Raw genomic sequence first — 18,979 nt, 5'->3', positions numbered from 1 at the left:
CTCCTCCTCCACCAGGGACCAGGGAGGGTTTTCAGCACTTGCCACAGCAGCTCGCTATGGACAGCAGCACAAAGAGCCAGTGATCCTCGCATCGCTCGGACGCTTGACAGAAACCACAGCTGACAGCAGAGACATCAGAGAGAAGAAGAGTGAGACAGGAGAGGGAAGGGAAGCGGAAGCGCTCTGTGGACTACCCATTGAAATAATAATAATAACAATAATAATAAGGTTTTGAACCTGCAACCCGTTTTGTTTTTGAATATCTCGTTGCTGTAAAACAGAACCTGCAGGATGGAAGAAGACATGGATGAGGGGCAGACCCAGAAGGGTAAGGAAGTCTTCCTCTGCATGTTTGTGTAGATTTCTTTAGATCTGACAGAGTCTTGATCAGCTGATCTCTGCAGACATGTTAGCCTTTCCCTTTCTGAGCAGGGGAGCAGCTGTTGGTGGTAATTCCTTTGTCCACATGAGTGTCAGCACTCCAGCGGAGGGTGCACGTCTGTGTGTGTTGTTGGGGTCTTCGGAGGGGTGTGAGCCGGCTCAGAGAGGGCTGCACTGTCTTTGTCTGCCTGATGAGGCTTTCACGCCTGTCGTGACGGCTGAGAGGGGAAACACGGAGCGTGAGGAGCCGAACCAAGCCGTCCCAAACTCATGAATCCATCAGCGTCTAGGTTCGCTCCTTTGTGTCCAGACAGCGCAGCTTTGGTGCAGGGACAGGGGGGATGCTGTGGTTCCCTCAGGAGGGGGGGCAGTGTTTGCTTTGTGCAGAGTGGAACCACTATTTATAATCACACACATCCCCAACACGACCAGCGTCTTCCCTGCATGAATGATTCAGTGTGGATGCGAGAGAGTGAGTGTGTGACTGGCTGCAGGGGCGCACCGTGTTCTGATCCAGTCCAGTACTGTAGAACACACCTCTGTCTCAGGTGGACCTCATGTGACAGACATGACTTCAAGTGTTTGTGTTTGCGCCCTCCCCTCCCTCCTCCTCCTCACCCCTCACAGGCACACACAGCAGAACAAACAGTTGCCATGACAGTGGCCAAGTGTGATCATCATCTATTCTCTTTTCACCCGCTGATGACATTTCAGTAAGGCAGGAATACTTCAGTGTGTCTGAGAATGTGGGAGAGAGACAGACAGACAGACAGGAAGAGTCCGACTGACAGACACTGAGTAGAAGAAGACACAGCGAGTTGTGAGAGATGGAGGGAAAGAGAGGAGTGACAGAGAATACAGGCAGCATAATCTACTGAGGTGAGAGAGAGAGATGTTTGACTGTATGTCACTGATGCACATCCAGAACCTGTTCTCAGATCAGTCATGACTCTCTGGGATGTTTGGCATATGCTCTGCCAGCCTAACTGAGTCTGATCCAATACTTCTCAGTCGCCATTACTAGGTGTGTACTCAGGCATCGCTGTTCAGAAAGCAGAATCTGTCAGCCTTGGCCACGAACGCGAATGCTCAGCCAACTGAAAGATGCAGCCATGCAAGCTGTGCATGCATCTCTGTATGGCATGGCCACTGATTTGGGCCAAGCTGAGGTTTGTAAAAAGACGAGAATTCATTTGTGTTCTCTCGCATGCTGCAGAGATCCGTGTGACTGAAACTGGCTCGCTGTCACACCTTCTCTTGAGAATATCTAAAAGACTGTAAAATCAGGGCCAGTCAGTCAGAGGAAAGAGATGAACGTAGATGACACCAGATGATGTCATTGTCTTAAACTCCTGCAGGGAGAAAAGCTTCGTGATAACATGTACGATGTGTTCAGGGGTAAAGAATTGTCCACATACCCACATATAACCTGATTATGACTGATGTTTGCTGTGTTGTAATCTGTGAACATTCCCACAATTCAAAAAGAGTTCGAATATGGAATCTCCACAAATGTCAGATCTGTTTCTTTGAGTGATTTGAATGATTTGTTTTCACCAGTATTATTACTGATGTGACTGCATTTCACTGTTTGGATGTTTAATGTCTGAATAACAATGTACATATAAGTGTGGAGACAAAACAGCGATGTGATGTTTGGTTACAGAAGCTTTTTTCTGCGTGATAAGAGTGAAAAGTTTTGAGGCCAGCTGAAAGTTCAGGGTTACACCACACACAGTGAGACGCTTTAAAAGTTAATCTGACAGTAACTCAGTTTATGCCTTCGTACAAACGTGAAGTACAGTCTGTGACCAGGAGTGTCATAAAAATCAATGTCTTCAAGATTTATAACCAGGTTATCACCAAGCTACAATATGATGCCGGCAGAACATTCAGCAGATTTGCTGGTTGATAAAGCGTGACAGGATGTGAGACAGACGTGTTAGAGGAAGGTATCAGGGCTCACTGGTCACCTAACCATGTGGGTCTTTTATCAAACGGCTGACTTGAACACTGTCAGCCTCTTCACTGGTTATTGAAGACAGATGATCGGAATGATTGCTCTAACGAAGCACGGTCACCCTGTCAGGTTTGGTTCCATGTCACTTTGATTTAATGCTTTATAATACTGTATATGTATCCATCTCATCCAGGAAAACTTAAAGCTGCGACCTGAAAGTTCAGTGCTGAAAACACACAAGTAACACACCGCCAGGGCTTGCGTGAGAAGGGCCAAAATGGCCTCTGTTGATGTGATGGCGGCCAAAAGAAAGCCTCAGTCCATCACAGATCACATCAGAGTTTTGGTCAGAAACAACAAACATTCAAGCAAAAATTGCTCAAAGCGAAAGATCTCTGAAACACGAGCACTCTGACGACGTCTCTGTGCAGCCATGACGGTTTTAAAAGCTCATGAATGTCACGCAGCGTTGTTTACCTGTGAGAGGGCCGCTGTGTAGAGATTTATAGGAGCTTTTATTGCAAACGAGCTACTATATCTACTATTAGAAACGTCAAAAGGACGATTTAATAGGCCTATAATGTCGTTGGTGATGATGTTATAGGCCGATGCTTCACCCAAATAGACAGCAAACAGGAGCCTCCAACACAAAAGACATGTAGGTGTCAATGAGTGCACTCACAGCACGTTAATGTCCTTCCGTCTTCCTCCTCTGAGGCTGCAAATCTCAGATTATGAGTCAGATGCACCAGGTGGGCGCTCTTCACTTCAGCTGCTAGCCAAATGTAGCAGCACACACTAAGTACCTCGGGGGGGCCATCAGCGACAGGGAAGCAAACCAACAGCCCCGCGGTTGAAAAAGCAGGTTTCACTAATGTGAACACATGAGCTGAAATGATTGAAGTTGTGCAGAGAAGTTCTGCGGATGAGCATTTGACAGGGTTGCTTTTTAAAAAAAAAAATAATAATAAACCGAACAGCATTCTGGGGGAGAGTTCACAGAATGGAAAAACTGACAAAGGCACACCTGTTAGCGTTTCCTGAGCCAAGAATCCACTCCGCACGGCACCGCCTGTCCTTCTGCTTGATCGGTTTGATCAGGATACGGACTTGGCGAACTGCTACATGATGAGAAGCTCATTGATATTTTTTGTCAATCTAAATAAAAACACCTGAGATTTCTGCCAAATGACATGGCATAAACACTGCAGACACAGCACAATGCACAATCATCAGACTGTACCTTTCTCTATTTAATAATCGTTTCATGCATCTTCAATTTAAAGCTCTGGGAACAAATCTGCATTGAATCAGAGGAAGCTGCTTTGAATGTGGAGGCTGTGGTCAGACTGATGGTCTGGCTGCACGTAACTCTTTAAACTTACATTTATAGGACATATAATTGATTATTATTAAATGTATTACATTTCTGACTGTACTGCTTTATTCCAGAGTAGTAGCATATTAGCTTTCATGGAATTGGTCTTCTCATACATTCAGTGAAGGCTTCTGTGTCCCATGATGACTTCAGTGCAGTTTCTGAGTTTTACCACTGTAAAATAATAATAGAGTACAGTATCAGTGCTCGGTGAGCTCCGGTCGAGCTGCAGAACAGAACCCGTCTCTCTCTCTCTCTCGCTCATTGTTTCTGAATCCTGAATCGCTTCGGCCCAGAAGAAGTCGAGGGAGTTCCACCAATTGTTCCCATGAAAGTTGCTGGAGCTGCTGGCGGAGAACCTGCCAGGGTTTTTCTTATTGTTCTGTCAGAAATGACTCCTGGGTATAGATGTCGAGATAAGAGATAGCAGGTGTTCACAACACGGTGATGTAATTTTGAGTACAGTCCTTGCAATGATGATGATATTGTGGTTTTAGGAAAACAATATGCACACTTGAGTCGATTGTTTCATGATGCTTAACTGGATCACACAACAAAAAAAATTGTTGTTGTTTTGGCTCATTTCAAAGTTACAGAGCATTAAAACTATAGTTCAAGTATATTAAGACATTTTTAATTGAGTCTGAATACTAAGAGTCCATAAGAAAGTGTATTTGGCTGCTGTAAGTAAAGATGTAATCCAGCTGTACAGTTTGCTGTCACATTCAGGCATATATATGAAGACAGCCTGTTATTATGTTCTATTATAGAGAAGCTGTGCTGAACTTAAATCCCGACGCCCCTCGGTGCGAGCTGCCTTTAATGTTGGAGATCAAGACATCGCAGCTCTTTCCACCCAGCAGCTCACTCTAACTGTGCAAACTGAAAGCAAACGAGCAGCCCTCGTCTCCTCGCCCGAGCTTCTGACATTTGCTCCTCAGTTCCTGGAGTGAACTTGGCACAGACAAAAGACACATCCCTGCTCAGCAGTCACGCAGTCCTGCTCACACTCTTCATCTCTACGTGAGAGAGGAAGAAAGGGAGGAAATCTGTAGCTGAGCTTTTTGGACCTGGCCTGTAACGTCCTCTCTGCCCGGAGGGGTTATCTGTGTAATGTGTCTCTTTCACTATTGTCCCACTGAATTTGTTGACATACAGTAAGTGGGTCACGGCTCTGAAGTACCCGGTCTATTCTCAGATTTTGCGCTGCGGTTGACATGGCAACCATACTGGTTGATTAAACATGCGCAGAGGAGATGGGGGGGCGTGCAGGAGCTGAAAAAAACCTGCTCGCTTCAGGGGGAAGGGTGAGGGGGGGCTGCACATTAAATATAGGAAAGCAACGAGACTCGTATACGCCCATTACTCTCAGACTGACACAGACGCACCATCCCCCCATCGAGGTCTCTCTCCCTCTTTCTCTTTCTATCTCTTTCTCTCTCTCTCTCTCTCTCTCCAGGACCAGGCTCTCTGCCACCCCACCCCCATACAAAACTCCTCCGGTAACAAGGAACTAATAACTGCTAACTGAATGCGCAAAAAATGGAGTCTGATTGGATGTGTTGTGGTGCAAGTGAAAATCAGCATTCGCCCAGACATAAAATTAGATCATCACTCTCTCCTCCATCACCCTCTTCATTTAATTTTGTTCATTTCCTCGGCTAACGCAGCATCTTATTAATTTTTCCTTTGCACAAAAAACATTCCTGCACGACTTCAAACAGAAGAGCTATTTTAATTATGGAGACACCAACAAAGACGAGCAGTCATTACAGGCCAATACCATCTTTAAAGAGCAATTATTCAGAATCAGCCCAATATTACTTTGATGATTGGAAAATCTGTTGACTGTGAAAATAAGCACTTTTATGCTCATTTCTTTTAAATTAGCGAAAGATAAACGTCTTAAGGAAAAGACAAAAGCAAAAAACAAACACGAGTAGAACAAGAAGGATCAGATATTTGTATCAGTAGGAAAGATCACTTGACTCAAACTTTTCGTATCTACGCGAGTGATATTTTTCATGTGCATGGTGAGGACAGTTAGCTGTGTTTAATATCAGAAACATTCCTAACCCTGAAGAGAAAACGTGTTCTCTGTACTCCAGCAGCTCAGGTGTTCACAGCAAATATTATACCGGTGTAAACACGGCCTGCTGCACTTTCTGTGTCTTTGTCTCGCTCACTCTGTCTGGTGCCTTGACCCAAATGATACACAAAGAGGGATTTCTGCTTTTTAAGTTTGGAGGGGTTATTTCTTCACATTGATAAAGTTCAGTTAAATTGAGCACACAGCTGTTAAAACGACCGTGAAATACTCAAAAGTCATGCAGATAATTTATGCTCTAATCTTAACAGCAGGTCAGTGAGTGAAGTGAACTTTAATATTGGAGATTTTGAAGGTAAATCTAGCAGATTTTAAACATGCTGGAGTAAAATAAACATGTTGTGTTTTCTGCAGAACAGAGCAGAATCCAGTAAGTGAGGTTCTGAGTATATCAACCTGGATCAGACCTGCTGAGAGCTGGAAACCAGATACAATGCAAATCTTGGCGTAAGGCAACTAATAAAGGGGCAGAAAACTGCAAGAATAGTATTATTGTACTGTAATTATCAATATGAACCAACACTATCTGACTCATTTGTGCCTTAAAAAGGGCAGCAAATCCTTCAGTAATTAACTCCAACTGTCTCCCGGATGTTACAGTCATTTTCTCTTTGAGACACGTCACTTAGCTTTAAGTGTTATTCAAGGATAACCTCATCCCTCCCTTGACTAGGTCAGTGTGTGTGTGTGTGTGTGTGTGTGTGTGTGTGTGTGTGTGTGTGTGTGTGTGTGTGTGTGTGTCCTTTTGCCTGTTGGATATGACACTAACAGATGGAGGAGAAGTAGGAGGTGGGAGGGGCCTTGGGAGGGGGTCATCCTTTCTCTTTGTATTAAGGAGACGCTTTCTGTTGATTGGACCGCAGTGTTTGGGGTCATGAAGGCTTTCTCCTTTGTTTTTAACAGAGGCTTTTTGTGTGTAAAGGATAAAATATCTAAAACCTCAGAGTCTCTTTGTTATAAAATTCATTAGACTAATCCGCGTGTTGCCAGAGTTTCAATTTTGCCAAGTGGCATTTATTCATTTAACGCTCGGTGGGAAGAACGTCCTCGTTCGCTTCGACCATCAGATACTCAAACGGAACTAAAAGCATTTAAATGTGCTGCTTTAAAAACCATCATCTATTTTTAAAAAGATGTTTAACCTGATGAACTTTTAAAGCTTTCAGGACGCCCCCAGCCTATAATGATGTTAATAATTAAAGCAGTTATTGTCGTGGCAGCAATAATGTAAAATAACCAAAACACTCGAACATCCATGTTGCCTTCCGCTTGTCCGATACCAAGCGAGGAGCGAGCATCTTCATCACTGCTTCTGCCGGTTCGTTTAAATCAGTTTATCCAACCAATTAGGCCACATTCCCAACCAGAGCTGCTGTCTGTCTGCACCTCAGAAGACGAGCAGCAGCACACCTGTGAGCAAGATCAATTCAAAATACTTACAACTCCTCATCAAGCGGGGGATCTTTTATTTTCATGGCAGGTAATGTTGGGCTAAGCAGAGAGCATGAATAATGAATGTGAGAGGCTTGTGCTCTGCTGCGCTGCGCCGCTTCTAAATTATGGATCAAGCATCCAGCAGCTCTCTGCGAGTCAGTTCGCACCACCACTCGCCATTTTTCACCGGCTCCATCTGCAGTCGCTTAAGATCAATGAGGAGTTACAGAGAGGAAATGAGAGGATGTGTGTGTGTGTGTGTGTGTGTGTGTGTGTGTGTGTGTGTGTGTGTGAGAGAGAGAGAGGAGGGTGTGTTGGATGCAGCGAGGACAGAGGTTCGGAAGTAAATCAAACAAACGCTGGTTCACAATCACCACAAAGCAATCGGAGCATCAGTCAAGTCATCGTCTAAAGGTTATCCACGAGTTTCCAGGTCACATCAGCATTATTGTTTCCATTAAAGTTGCCACTGCATTCAGTTTTTATTGGTTTTACTGTTAACTTTAATTAATTAAATATTAATGATGAATAAAACGTATAATCTGCCCTCACGTCTCTCACTGCTCCGTATCAGTGGTCCAGATTCTGTCAGCAGCAGCTAATGACAGCAGCAGATTACTGCTCGCTGCTTCAGCCAGCTGTGTCATCAGATGTGCTGCTGGCTCTCTGACTCTGTCTGCGATGGTGTTTCTTGATAAGCTGACATTGAAAAGCCTGTTTCTCATCAGGGCACACTTGTTCACACACTACTTCTGAAAAACACTCTGACGATCAGGCGACTGCTTCAGCCTCAGTAACACTGGCTGCTGCTGCTGCTGCTGCACGCAAAACACAGGTTTGACTTTTTGACTTAAAGAGTTTTTGAGGCTTTTCTTGGTGGCTGAGCTGTGCACACATGACTCCGTGTGAGATGTTAGAGTGCCTTTGTAAAATTGCATTCCTTGTGGCACGACCACTCCAGTCGGCTTCATGATAATCAGAGGGAATTTACTGACATCTAGCAGTGGACTTCAGTGTGCAGACTTCTGTGAAGTGCAGTTTATGAGCATCGCTCTTTCCCAACACCATCGAAAAGTTCTCATGGGCCACATAAAGTGATGCGCCGGGCCAGATTCTGCCCTCAGGCCTAAAGTCTGACGCGTGCACTGTACGAGCTCGGAGGAGTTTCCCCTCCACAAAATTAAAAGCAGGCAATCAATAAAACATCGCTCTTGTTACAGCCGCTCTCTGATGCCTCGCTCTTCATCTTCAGCTGTTTCCATGGAAACAACACTTCCTTTCAGTCGGGGCACTTAGATGACATTATTGTGTTATGACTTTCAAACAATGAAAATTCAAGCTGTGTTAAGCAGCGATGACACCTGACTCAATTTGATTGGAGCTGTTGTACACGAGGGAAAAGTAAACTGCATTTCAAGTGAAGATCCCCGCTCCAGTTGGTTTGATTCCCGTGCACAAATGTAAATAATGCAGAGGTAATAAACCTTGATCGAGGCCGAGACATAAATCATTTATATTACTGCTCATCTGCCTTCATGTTAACCAGAGGCTGCAAACATCTCCAGCACCAGATTCACCCTGCATGTCTCAGCAGTGGGTCAAAGAAAACATCCCGAAGGTTTCCTCTAAGCTTTTCTTACTTCAGCAAACGAAAGCCAGATCTAATTTTAAAGACACAACTTCATTGAACAAACAGGTTGAATCATGCTCTTTGTTGCTGCTCCATCGCAAACAATAAAGCCATTCTCCACTATTTAACAATAAAAGTAGTCACTGTAATACGACTGGACAGTTTGATCTGTCGCTCTGGATTTAATCGGCCCACTGACCCTGAGCGTGGAGGGTAGAAGTGACTGATCTCCTCTCCTCCTGTCACTGAAGACCGATATATCAATAAGTCCTGTTACTGACGATTCTTACCGGACACAGAAACTAGAGATGAGACTAATTAAGACAATCAAAGACAACCATTGCTGAGCAACACTCACAATGGATCAGAATCATTTGGTTAAAACATCAAATTCTCATCGTTCACTGCAAAATGTCCAAATGTATTCTGCAAAACATGTGACAACATGTGCTGATGAGGCAAAATGTCAAAAAGTAAAGTTAGATAAGGATGTGGTGAATTTGTTTGACATTTAAATTTTTGATGCCTCTCAGAACTACACCGAACCCTCTGAACATCAGAGTTGAAGATGTCTCTGTCCTCGTCATCAGGTCACTGAGGGAGTCGCAGCCATTTAAAACCTACCGCAGGTTTACAAGCTTCCATGAATCGAGGTGTGAATTGGTGTGAAACCACCTGGCAGTGCACGTCAGATGGCACTGTCAGCATCTGATAGCCTGAAAGGCGACACAGGTGAAGTGTCTCCTGAATCTGATGACCTCGGGGAAGTGGGTGTGATGGAGAACTACCACATCTATCAGGACGAGCCTCCTGTTTCAACCACAGAGGCTTTAAACAGTGAGCAGCAGCAATTCCAACAGACAGTGAACATCTCACGGCTTTGTCAGCTGTGTCTCTATGTACACGTCTTAAAGCTGTAGCTCCACTGGGTGGAGACTGAGTGTGAAAAGCTGTTTTTTGTTTTTTTTGGAGATAGCGTTCATTCTCAGACAATGTTTTCTGGACAAAAGAGGTTAAAAATAAAACAGAAAGGCAGAATAGAGATTCAACAGCCGAGCACTAGAGTACATCAGCAAGGATGCAGATAATCTGGGCAAGACAGGGTGAGGGTCTGAGATGCACCGAGCGTCTGAGAGCTCAGCACAGCCCAGCAGGCGAACCAGCTACTTGGTATTCCACTCAGGTTTGGATCAGAGTCAGAGGCAGAGAGTTGAGGAGGAGGAGGAGGAGGAGGGATATTTGCTTTGTAACACAGGTGAACAAAGCATGATAACAATAAAAGTGGTTGGTGCTAAAAACATCCTAGATGAACAGTCATCAAATCTTTTATCGTCTCCACAGTGTGAAAATGAGGACGGCAGAGTTGAATTCAGATGAATTAAGTTCTGGGCCACAGCAGTGATGCAGCTGATCAAGAGGAGTATTCTGTTTCTATGAACACAGTATTATATTTGTAAATCAGCGTGTATTGATTTGGACAATTATGCAAAGGAAGCAGCTCTGCACTGCAACACAGGTTACAAATTGATTCACAACGAGGAAATACTGCAACGCACTGCAGAAACCCATAAAGTCCGCTTTTGTTTCCAGAGGACGTGAATTCCAGCTCTGTAGTTGTAACTCTGAGAAACGACTGAGTCAGTCCTCCAAAACACACACACACACACACACACACACACACACACACACACACACACACGCGCGCGCACAAGAGGGAGTCTCATAAATGTAAGCGACTCATACGGACACATTTGTGTGTGCGAGTGTTTACAGACTCGGCTTCTGTGAGAGCAATCTCTACGACAGCAGACTGAAGTCGGAGCTGAGCAGTGATTGGTCACCTTAAGGGCCCCAGGGGACGGGAAGCGGGGGCCAAGAAGAATGGGGTTAAAGGTCAGGATCACTATGTAAAAGCACCGGCTGAGTTTTTAGCACTGAATGAAATGTCAGCATCCTCTGTAGGGCTGAACAGCTGACAGAACAAATATGCTGCACGGACACGGGGAACATGTGAGCTCAGATTACTGCACACATAAAGTGGAAGTGGCCATTAAAACATGTTACTCCATGTTTGTTGCTTTAAATGCTCCCACACTCAGCAGAGAGGAGAGATGAGTACTGTAGTCCATCTCTGAGCTGTTGGATTTTGCTCCTCCATGCGTGCGTGTATGCTCGACTGCCTCCCAAGTGTGGTTTGAATGTTTGAGATTCTCCCAAAATAAATGGCAGTACAGTGGACCGCATGCAAATGCTTTTGCCCATTGGCAAAAAAGTTTTGCTGAATTATTTAAATTTCATCACCGGAGAAATTCTCCACTCAAGGATTTCCACTCGTCCTGGATTTTTACTGTAAGAAGATTAACTGTCTTTTTTCTTTGTTAACTAATAGTTGATTTAATATTTTTTGTTCCATGTCTGTGTGTTGTCAGGATGCCTCGAGTGCTGCATCAAATGCCTGGGCGGGATCCCGTACCCGTCTCTTATAGCCACCATCTTGCTGTACGCGGGTGTGGCTCTGTTCTGCGGCTGCGGACATGAGGCCCTGTCCGGCACCGTCACCATCCTCCAGAACTACTTCGAGGTGGTGCGGAGCCCTGTGGACGCTCTGGACGTCTTCACCATGTGAGTAGAAAAGCAGTCACTGAATTCTTAAAGGAAATATTAATGACCCAGAAGAAGAAGAACTGGCTATCTGAATACTCATAGTGGGGAAAAAACTAGTGGTGCATATTATTGGATTTTTCACATGATGATATACGTATTTGTATATGTATATATATGATTATATGATAACTGATTTTGTCCGATTGCTGATGATACGTACACGTTCATGTTTCAATATAAGCCTCACGACACAGCCTACATTTCCCACACTGTGCTGCATCACCAAATGGATTAGATTTTAGCTTTGGATCGATACTTAATCTGTGTTATCTACGTCACTAAAGCAAGAGAAGAAAACAACACTACCTGATAACAATCAAATGTTGAATGAACGAAGTTTAACGTTGTGTCATCGTGGGTGTTTTCAGTGGTTCTCTGTTCATTCTCCAGGATCGACATCATCAAGTACGTGATCTACGGCATCGCCTCGGCCTTCTTCGTCTACGGCATCCTGCTGATGGTGGAGGGCTTCTTCACGAGCGGAGCCATCAAAGATCTGTACGGAGACTTCAAGATCACCACCTGCGGACGCTGCGTCAGCGCTTGGGTACGACTCACATCTCAGTTTAGATTTTGGTTATTGATATAAGAAAATCTACAGCTGTATATATAAGCTGATGCTGGTTTTGCACTTTTCCTGAATCACAAACTGGTAATCAGATTGTCTAAATGTCACGTTCCAGTGAGTTTCTGTCAAAGGCTCAGTAGGTGAAGGTGTCACTTCTCATCCTACGTCACCGGCTGCTTTTATATTGGCTTTTAAACAATTACTGTCACGTCGAGCCTGATGCTGCCAGATGTTTTCAACAGCAAATACAGAAAAACACAAGATATTATGTCAAATATTATGGATTATTACAGTCATACCAGTCAATTTCATATGTAGGTATTGAGCGAGTGTCACCAATCAGCCAGCGAAACATATCGTGATTCTTCTGTTCACTAAATGATTTGTGACTCGTCTTTTGTGAAGATGATCTTAAAAAAATAATTCTCAAATAGCACACTGTGTCACAAGCCTCTTCCTAAATGATATTAAAAACATCTATCAAAATAATTCTGTTACACTGCCGTCGCTACCATAAAATATTTGGAGCACTTTCACACGGAGCAAAGCAGCCTGCAGCAATCCTAACAAGATTATCTCTGGGATATAATTGCTTAGCAAATCTGAAGCTCCACAGGGAGGCGGAGGAAATGAGCTCTGCTGTGGTATTTGTGGTCAGTGGGGTCATTAAGTCACTGTGTGATAATCCCGTGCCCATGGAAATATCCAAACTGAAATGAGACCGGTCAGCAGAGATGGTCAGGTGGACCTGAAAGGTCACAGGTTCCCTCAAGACCTGCGTGTCCTCTGGAACAAAACACAAACCCAGTCCAGAGTAAAACTGGAAGTGATTCACAAGAACAGAAAACAGTCTAACTCCATCTAACCTGAGAATGGAGAACGTTGAATCTCACACTGATTATACGGTGACACTTTTAAATGTTCCTCTGTTGCTCCTGCAGTTCATCATGCTGACATACATCTTCATGCTGGCCTGGCTTGGAGTGACGGCCTTCACCTCCCTGCCGGTCTTCATATACTTCAACATCTGGAATATTTGCCAAAATGCTACAGTGCTGGACGGGACCACGCTCTGCCTGGACCCACGCCAGTATGGTAAGAACCCCACACACACACACACACACACACACACACACACACACACACACACACACACACACACACACAGATCCAGCTGTTCAGCACCTCTCACATCTGTGTCAGACTGTTGACACTGCTGCATTTATATTATTGTGAGGTTTATTTGTTTCTACCTCGTCTGCCATTTTTAGTCATATAAAAGGAAACACATTCATTAAATGAGCCACTTCAGACATGAAATCCTGTAAACGACCCACTTTGAAGGTGATGTTCTCCGTTCTCAGGTTTATGATATATTCGACTATATCGCTGTTTCTCTTCACATTACTGTCCTGGTAACTTTAATGATCCAGAATAACGCTGTGTTGAGTCGGGATGAAGGTCCATCAGCATCAGTAGCTTATATGACTGTCTCATTATTTTTAATTAGCACCACCTCTTTCAGTCCATTAACCACCGGCAGCTACTTACACTGCCTCAGTGTCAACAACCATTTGTGCTGCCGCCATCATATTAGAGACCCATACTCTGCCTGTGGGAGAAATTGTGTACATTTAGTTTGTATTATAATCGTGCAGATGAACATATGAACCTTTGGCACATTGCTGTTACCTTCACACGTCTTTACATACATGCTCTCTAAGGAAATCACTTTATTTCAGGTCTTGTGCCAATCAACGAGGCAAAAACAGTTTGTGCCGGATCAGAGAAGTTCTACAAGATGTGTGAATCCACTGAGGTAAGATCACAGCATCTACGTATCTGATACATACATGAATCATTACCGTAGAGCAATACATTTATGATGCATGTTATTTCAATGTGAGGAAATCAAAGGATTAGAAAACAGGATTACGAGAAGTTTGTCACTTTGAATGTGAACAGCGGGACGGTCGGGACATTTGGAAATGCTGAACAATCAATATTCATTGAACAGATCTCATGCTGCTCGCCACACGCCACGATGACACAACAAACAAACACACACACACACACACACACACACAACATGCGGCTCCAGAACCAGTCCCTCTGTGCTCCATGTGCCAGAGAGCCATAAATGATCCGTCTCCTCATCAGTTTGCAGTGTGATGGAACGTAGCGTGGTCACTTATAGTAACGTGTGCTTTACTGCTGTGACTGAAGATCTGAGTGTCACCACGTAAACAGAATCTACGTCCACTAGAACGACAATAACTACTGACTGCAAAATTCAAAATGGACCCCTAAAACACAATATAACCAACATTTAATTTCCATGTTTTCATAAATATTGAACCAAGCATGTAGAGAATACGTGGAAGACGTTGTTGATAAAACTGTTCACACTTTCGTTGGCTTTTAGAGAAAATGAACTGGATGTTTATGAGTGCATTTTCCAGCAGAGACGTCCCCGGAGCCTTGAGGAGTAATATGTGCTGTGATTTGTTTGTGCTACAGCTGGACATGACTTTCCACCTGTTCATCTGCGCCCTCGCTGGAGCAGGAGCTGCTGTCATTGCAATGGTGAGACAACAGCAACACCTCCGTCTCTCCAGGGACGAAAAATCAAAACAGAACGAAAACATCTTCTAAATCAACCACCGTCTGTTTGGCATGTGTCTTCAAATGCAGATAAGATTAGTGCAGTATCTCATGTTCTTCATGAAGGACGGAGTCTGCTCCGGTGTTTGCAGTGAAAATACAGCCAGCAGTGGGGGAAACACTGTGGCTGGGTAAATAGCAGTGTTTTGTTGTGGCTGGTGCGTCGCTGTGTTGTGTTTGCCTGTGAGAGAATTGCTGTGGATGGGAGAGAAGGCATTTTGGCGCAGTGAGAAAGGAAGGGTTTGTCTCCCCTCCCTGTTTCCGAGGCGCCAGGCATGTCATGTCGTTGTCATGGAAACAGGGAGAAGAAAGGCTCGGAGATTGTTGCAAACATCACCCGGTAATTTGTGAGGAGCCATTTTCTCGGGAAACAAAGTGTCGGCTAGTCGGGGATGATGTTGCAAATTGCGGACGGACTCTTTCCCTCCCCATGTACTCCAGTCCTCTCATTTGAGGCTGTTTGCAGAGAAAATCAATCACAACAGAAACACTGATGCATCCAGATAACAAGCCGCCCTCCAAAAAAAAAGGAAAACAAACAAACTTCAAAGCCCCAGAACACAAAAAATCCAGTGCAGACTCAGCAACTGAGAGAAGAAACTGAAATAAAGCTGTTTGAGTGTGTGCAGCAGTTACTGAGCTGTTTCATCTGCGTGGCACACACAAAGAAAAAGAGAAGCCATGTTACAACTTCAGTCATTTTAGCACAATACATTCATTATAACCTTAGCTGCCATGGTAACACAAGTCCCAAACTACACTTAGCATTATGCTGCCACCTGCTGGACGGCCGGAGATTTCGTCTACAGACTCGGGCTGTTCACTGCTTTTTGCATAAAGATTTAAATCTGTGAAACTAATAATAATGTCTACATCATATTTCAGTCAGATCCAATGGAATGTCGTCCATTCTGTGTAATTTCCCAAGAATTTTGGACTAACCCTCGATATTACATCATAAGAGATTAAATAGGTTAAGTATGTTTTTAAAAAAGGACAAAATTCTGAGATTTCAGCTTGTTAAATGTGAATATTTTCTGTTTTGTTACTCCTCTATGACAGTACATTTAATGTATTTGGGTTGTGGGCTGAATGAGACATCTGAGGACGTCTTCTTGAGAACATTTTTCACCGTATTCTGACGATCTATACACCAAAAATCAAATCGATTACTCAAAAAAAGGCTTCAGAGTAAAAACCAATCAGCCCTACACATCATATATAGTTGATCTTGTGTGATTTGTAATATTTGCTTTCTATCGGTGTCTCACAGATCCACTACTTGATGGTGCTGTCTGCCAACTGGGCCTACGTGAAGGACGCCTGCCGGATGCAGAAGTACGAGGACATCAAGTCGAAGGAGGAGCAGGAGCTTCATGACATCCACTCCACTCGCTCCAAGGAGCGACTCAACGCCTACACATAAAGACCAGCGTGAGGCCTGGCCCTGCCACTCCGGCCTCTCTCCCTGTCTCTCTCTCTCTTCTGTCTTTCTATCTGTCTCTATCTACCATCCCCTCCCGAGGGGGGGCGGATGGCGCCTAGGGCCCTCGCCACTGCTGATGTCACTGGTGCGTCATATGACAATGTGGTCTGTGGGGGGGGGGTGGGGACGTCACACAAACCTCCTCAGTCACAAACAGCATTTCAGATGAAAAAAAAGCCCCTTTACCTCTCTCATGGATGGTGTTCTGATTATCATAATGACATTTATATTATTCTTGATCAACTCGTTTAGTGCTGATAGTAGTTTTAGTGTAGTTTGTAGAATCAGAAGTAGCCGTAGTATTTCAGCTTTTATTTTTTATTTTTACTTTGAATAATTTTCGTATGATTTTTTTTTAAATTTCTATATGATGCTACGTGTCATTTTTGCTCTTATGCATAATTTATTTTATTTTTGCTTATTTCTGAGAAGGTCAACAGGGGCTTAAAAGGGTTTTCAAGCACATTTCTCATGTCGTGTGTCTGGAGATTTCATGTTCAAGAACTATGTACTGTATGTGAACGGGTGGTTAGTTTTGAAAATATTTTAAAATCTCACAATGCAACCGTGAAGCGTCGTAAGCCTTTTGTCATACCAGTATTCCCAGGGATTAAAACCACTTTCACGTGAAAGTAATTCAATCTGTTTTTTCTAGTTGAAGTTCTACAATAGCGAGACATCACGATAATAAAAAACCAAATCATTAGCGTGAAACAAATATTTGCTAGACGTGCCAAGCCTGTTAAACAGGTAACAATGACTTTGAGAGATATCAAAGACGTGATTAGTAGATTAAAGATAAATTATGGGTTATTTTATTATAATCTTTGCCAATTCAGTGTATTTTAGGACTGTGAATGATTCCATTGTCTTTGAATCACAAGCTACAAAAGCACATGCAAACATGCTTTCATAAGCCCTTTTTTATTTCTTAACTGTGGGACTTTATAAATACTAAACTCCTGTTTTTTGCAGAACTCTGCACTGTATATACTGATATATCAAATCATACCTATATGTTAAGCACTAACATTGAAGGACAAGGGTTCACTGTGGGTCGGTCCACTCTGCATCAGTCAGTCTCAACAGAATCCATAATCGTGTGTGTGTGTGTGTGTGTGTGTGTGTGTGTGTGTGGTGGCACTCCTCGGTGGATTTATCAGATGTGAGAAAACGTGTGTGTCACGGTGACTTTTGTTCATGACAGTAACTGTATTGCTTACACACCCTGATGCCATACGACTACTACGGTGGCCTGTCGGTTCATTACCTGGCAAATTCAGTTTTGTCAGTATCTCCAAAATCTACTTTCATGCACTTATTTGACCATTTCTGTGCTCTCTCTAGATGTAAGCGCATTGGTGTTCAACTCAAAGTTGGAAACTGTACTGTTAGTAAACGACTGTGAATTTAGATGTTTTTCGTGGCATGGACATGCATTAATATAGTCTTATTGACTCAAAAGTTTCTTTATTTCACTTCTTTATTTTTACACTTCTGACTGTCTTGCTGGATCAACCCTTTGTTTATATGTGCAGTACTAAACCTCCCACGCTTACCGCGTTATGCTACTGATATTAGAGACTGTAGTCTTTGAGTTGTGTCTATTTAGTTTGTGATGAGCTCTCAACCATGTCTTAAAACTACTACTTGTACCAACATTGCTTACTCTGTAACGATCCAAAAAAATGCTTTCAGCTTCCTCCTCGTATTAGTCTTTTGTATTTTCACTACGAATGCTTAGTAGCAGGCTTTAAATTGAATCTGTTTTGTACATTCATGTGCCAACAGCTTGAAGTGGCTTATTTGACCTGTATGATCAAATTTGCTTGCATTAATAAAAATTCACTTGTGTACTTGTTAATAAATACTTCATGTGTCTTGTGTCTTTTTGTCCTGCTGGTTGTATTGTAGGATATTAAGTAGCTGCTGTCTCTGAGCTGATATGGACTGTTGGATGATTTGTGAATTATGCACAAGCAGGTGAAGAGATGGAGCTCTCTGTGTAGAGAAGAAACAAAATGTTTGTTTATCAGAAGGAAATTCATTCAGTAACAACCTCTCACCACTAGGTGTCTCCCTCTCCTCCTGGTCTTCCAATAAAATAAATTGCAGCCAAAAATTAGGATTGAATTATCAAACCTCACAGGATTATATCTGTTTGAGTAAAAGGCACTCCCACTTTTATGCTTAAAATATTAACAGGAAATTGGGCCGATGACCTGAGAACATGTATGAAGACTGAGGCCAAAGTTTTGTTTACAATAAAATGTAAATGATTGGAGTGATTTCATTGGCAAAACCATCAGGATAGAGGAAGTTTTAAACGCTCTGAATAACTTTTTAGTTTACATTCACAGTGAATCTTTTGGGCAATGTTTTAATCTATAAACATGACAAATTCCAGGTAGAAACTACTGTAACAACACTTAAGTCAAATGTGCCCGTGCTGAACCAACGCGTGCAGAGATATGAAAGGGAAGCAGCACTGTGGAGCTGTCAGCAGCAGACATGTTGAGTTTGGCCCCCTGTCCGAAGCCGCCGGTCCTCCCAGCCAGGTAATAAATCACATACAAGATTACACTTTGCACCTCGGTGCCAGACAGAACTCGCTCACACATCTTACATATGGCCTCCAGCTCAGTAATACATTTAAAGGGAGGTCTTGAAAGTCAGAGGGACTGGTTGACAACAGTGAGAAGAACAG

General features: G+C 43.3%; 1 protein-coding gene across 1 annotated transcript; it reads left to right on the top strand.

The window, feature by feature from the left end:
• The first annotated feature begins 17 nt into the window (after positions 1 to 17).
• On the top strand, positions 18 to 18,142 carry gpm6aa (glycoprotein M6Aa). The gene is made up of 7 exons (XM_037078029.1): positions 18 to 328; positions 11,320 to 11,512; positions 11,945 to 12,101; positions 13,064 to 13,217; positions 13,865 to 13,941; positions 14,643 to 14,708; positions 16,060 to 18,142. The coding sequence occupies exons 1-7, from the start codon at positions 292 to 294 to the stop codon at positions 16,210 to 16,212; spliced, it is 837 nt and encodes a 278-aa protein (XP_036933924.1). The 5' UTR covers positions 18 to 291; the 3' UTR covers positions 16,213 to 18,142.
• The last annotated feature ends 837 nt before the right edge of the window (positions 18,143 to 18,979 follow it).

This window comes from Acanthopagrus latus, chromosome 18 (assembly GCF_904848185.1).
Source record: "Acanthopagrus latus isolate v.2019 chromosome 18, fAcaLat1.1, whole genome shotgun sequence".
Lineage (NCBI taxonomy): Eukaryota > Metazoa > Chordata > Actinopteri > Spariformes > Sparidae > Acanthopagrus > Acanthopagrus latus.
Note: the sequence above shows the minus strand (reverse complement) of the source record. Positions and strands in the feature narration are given on the sequence as shown.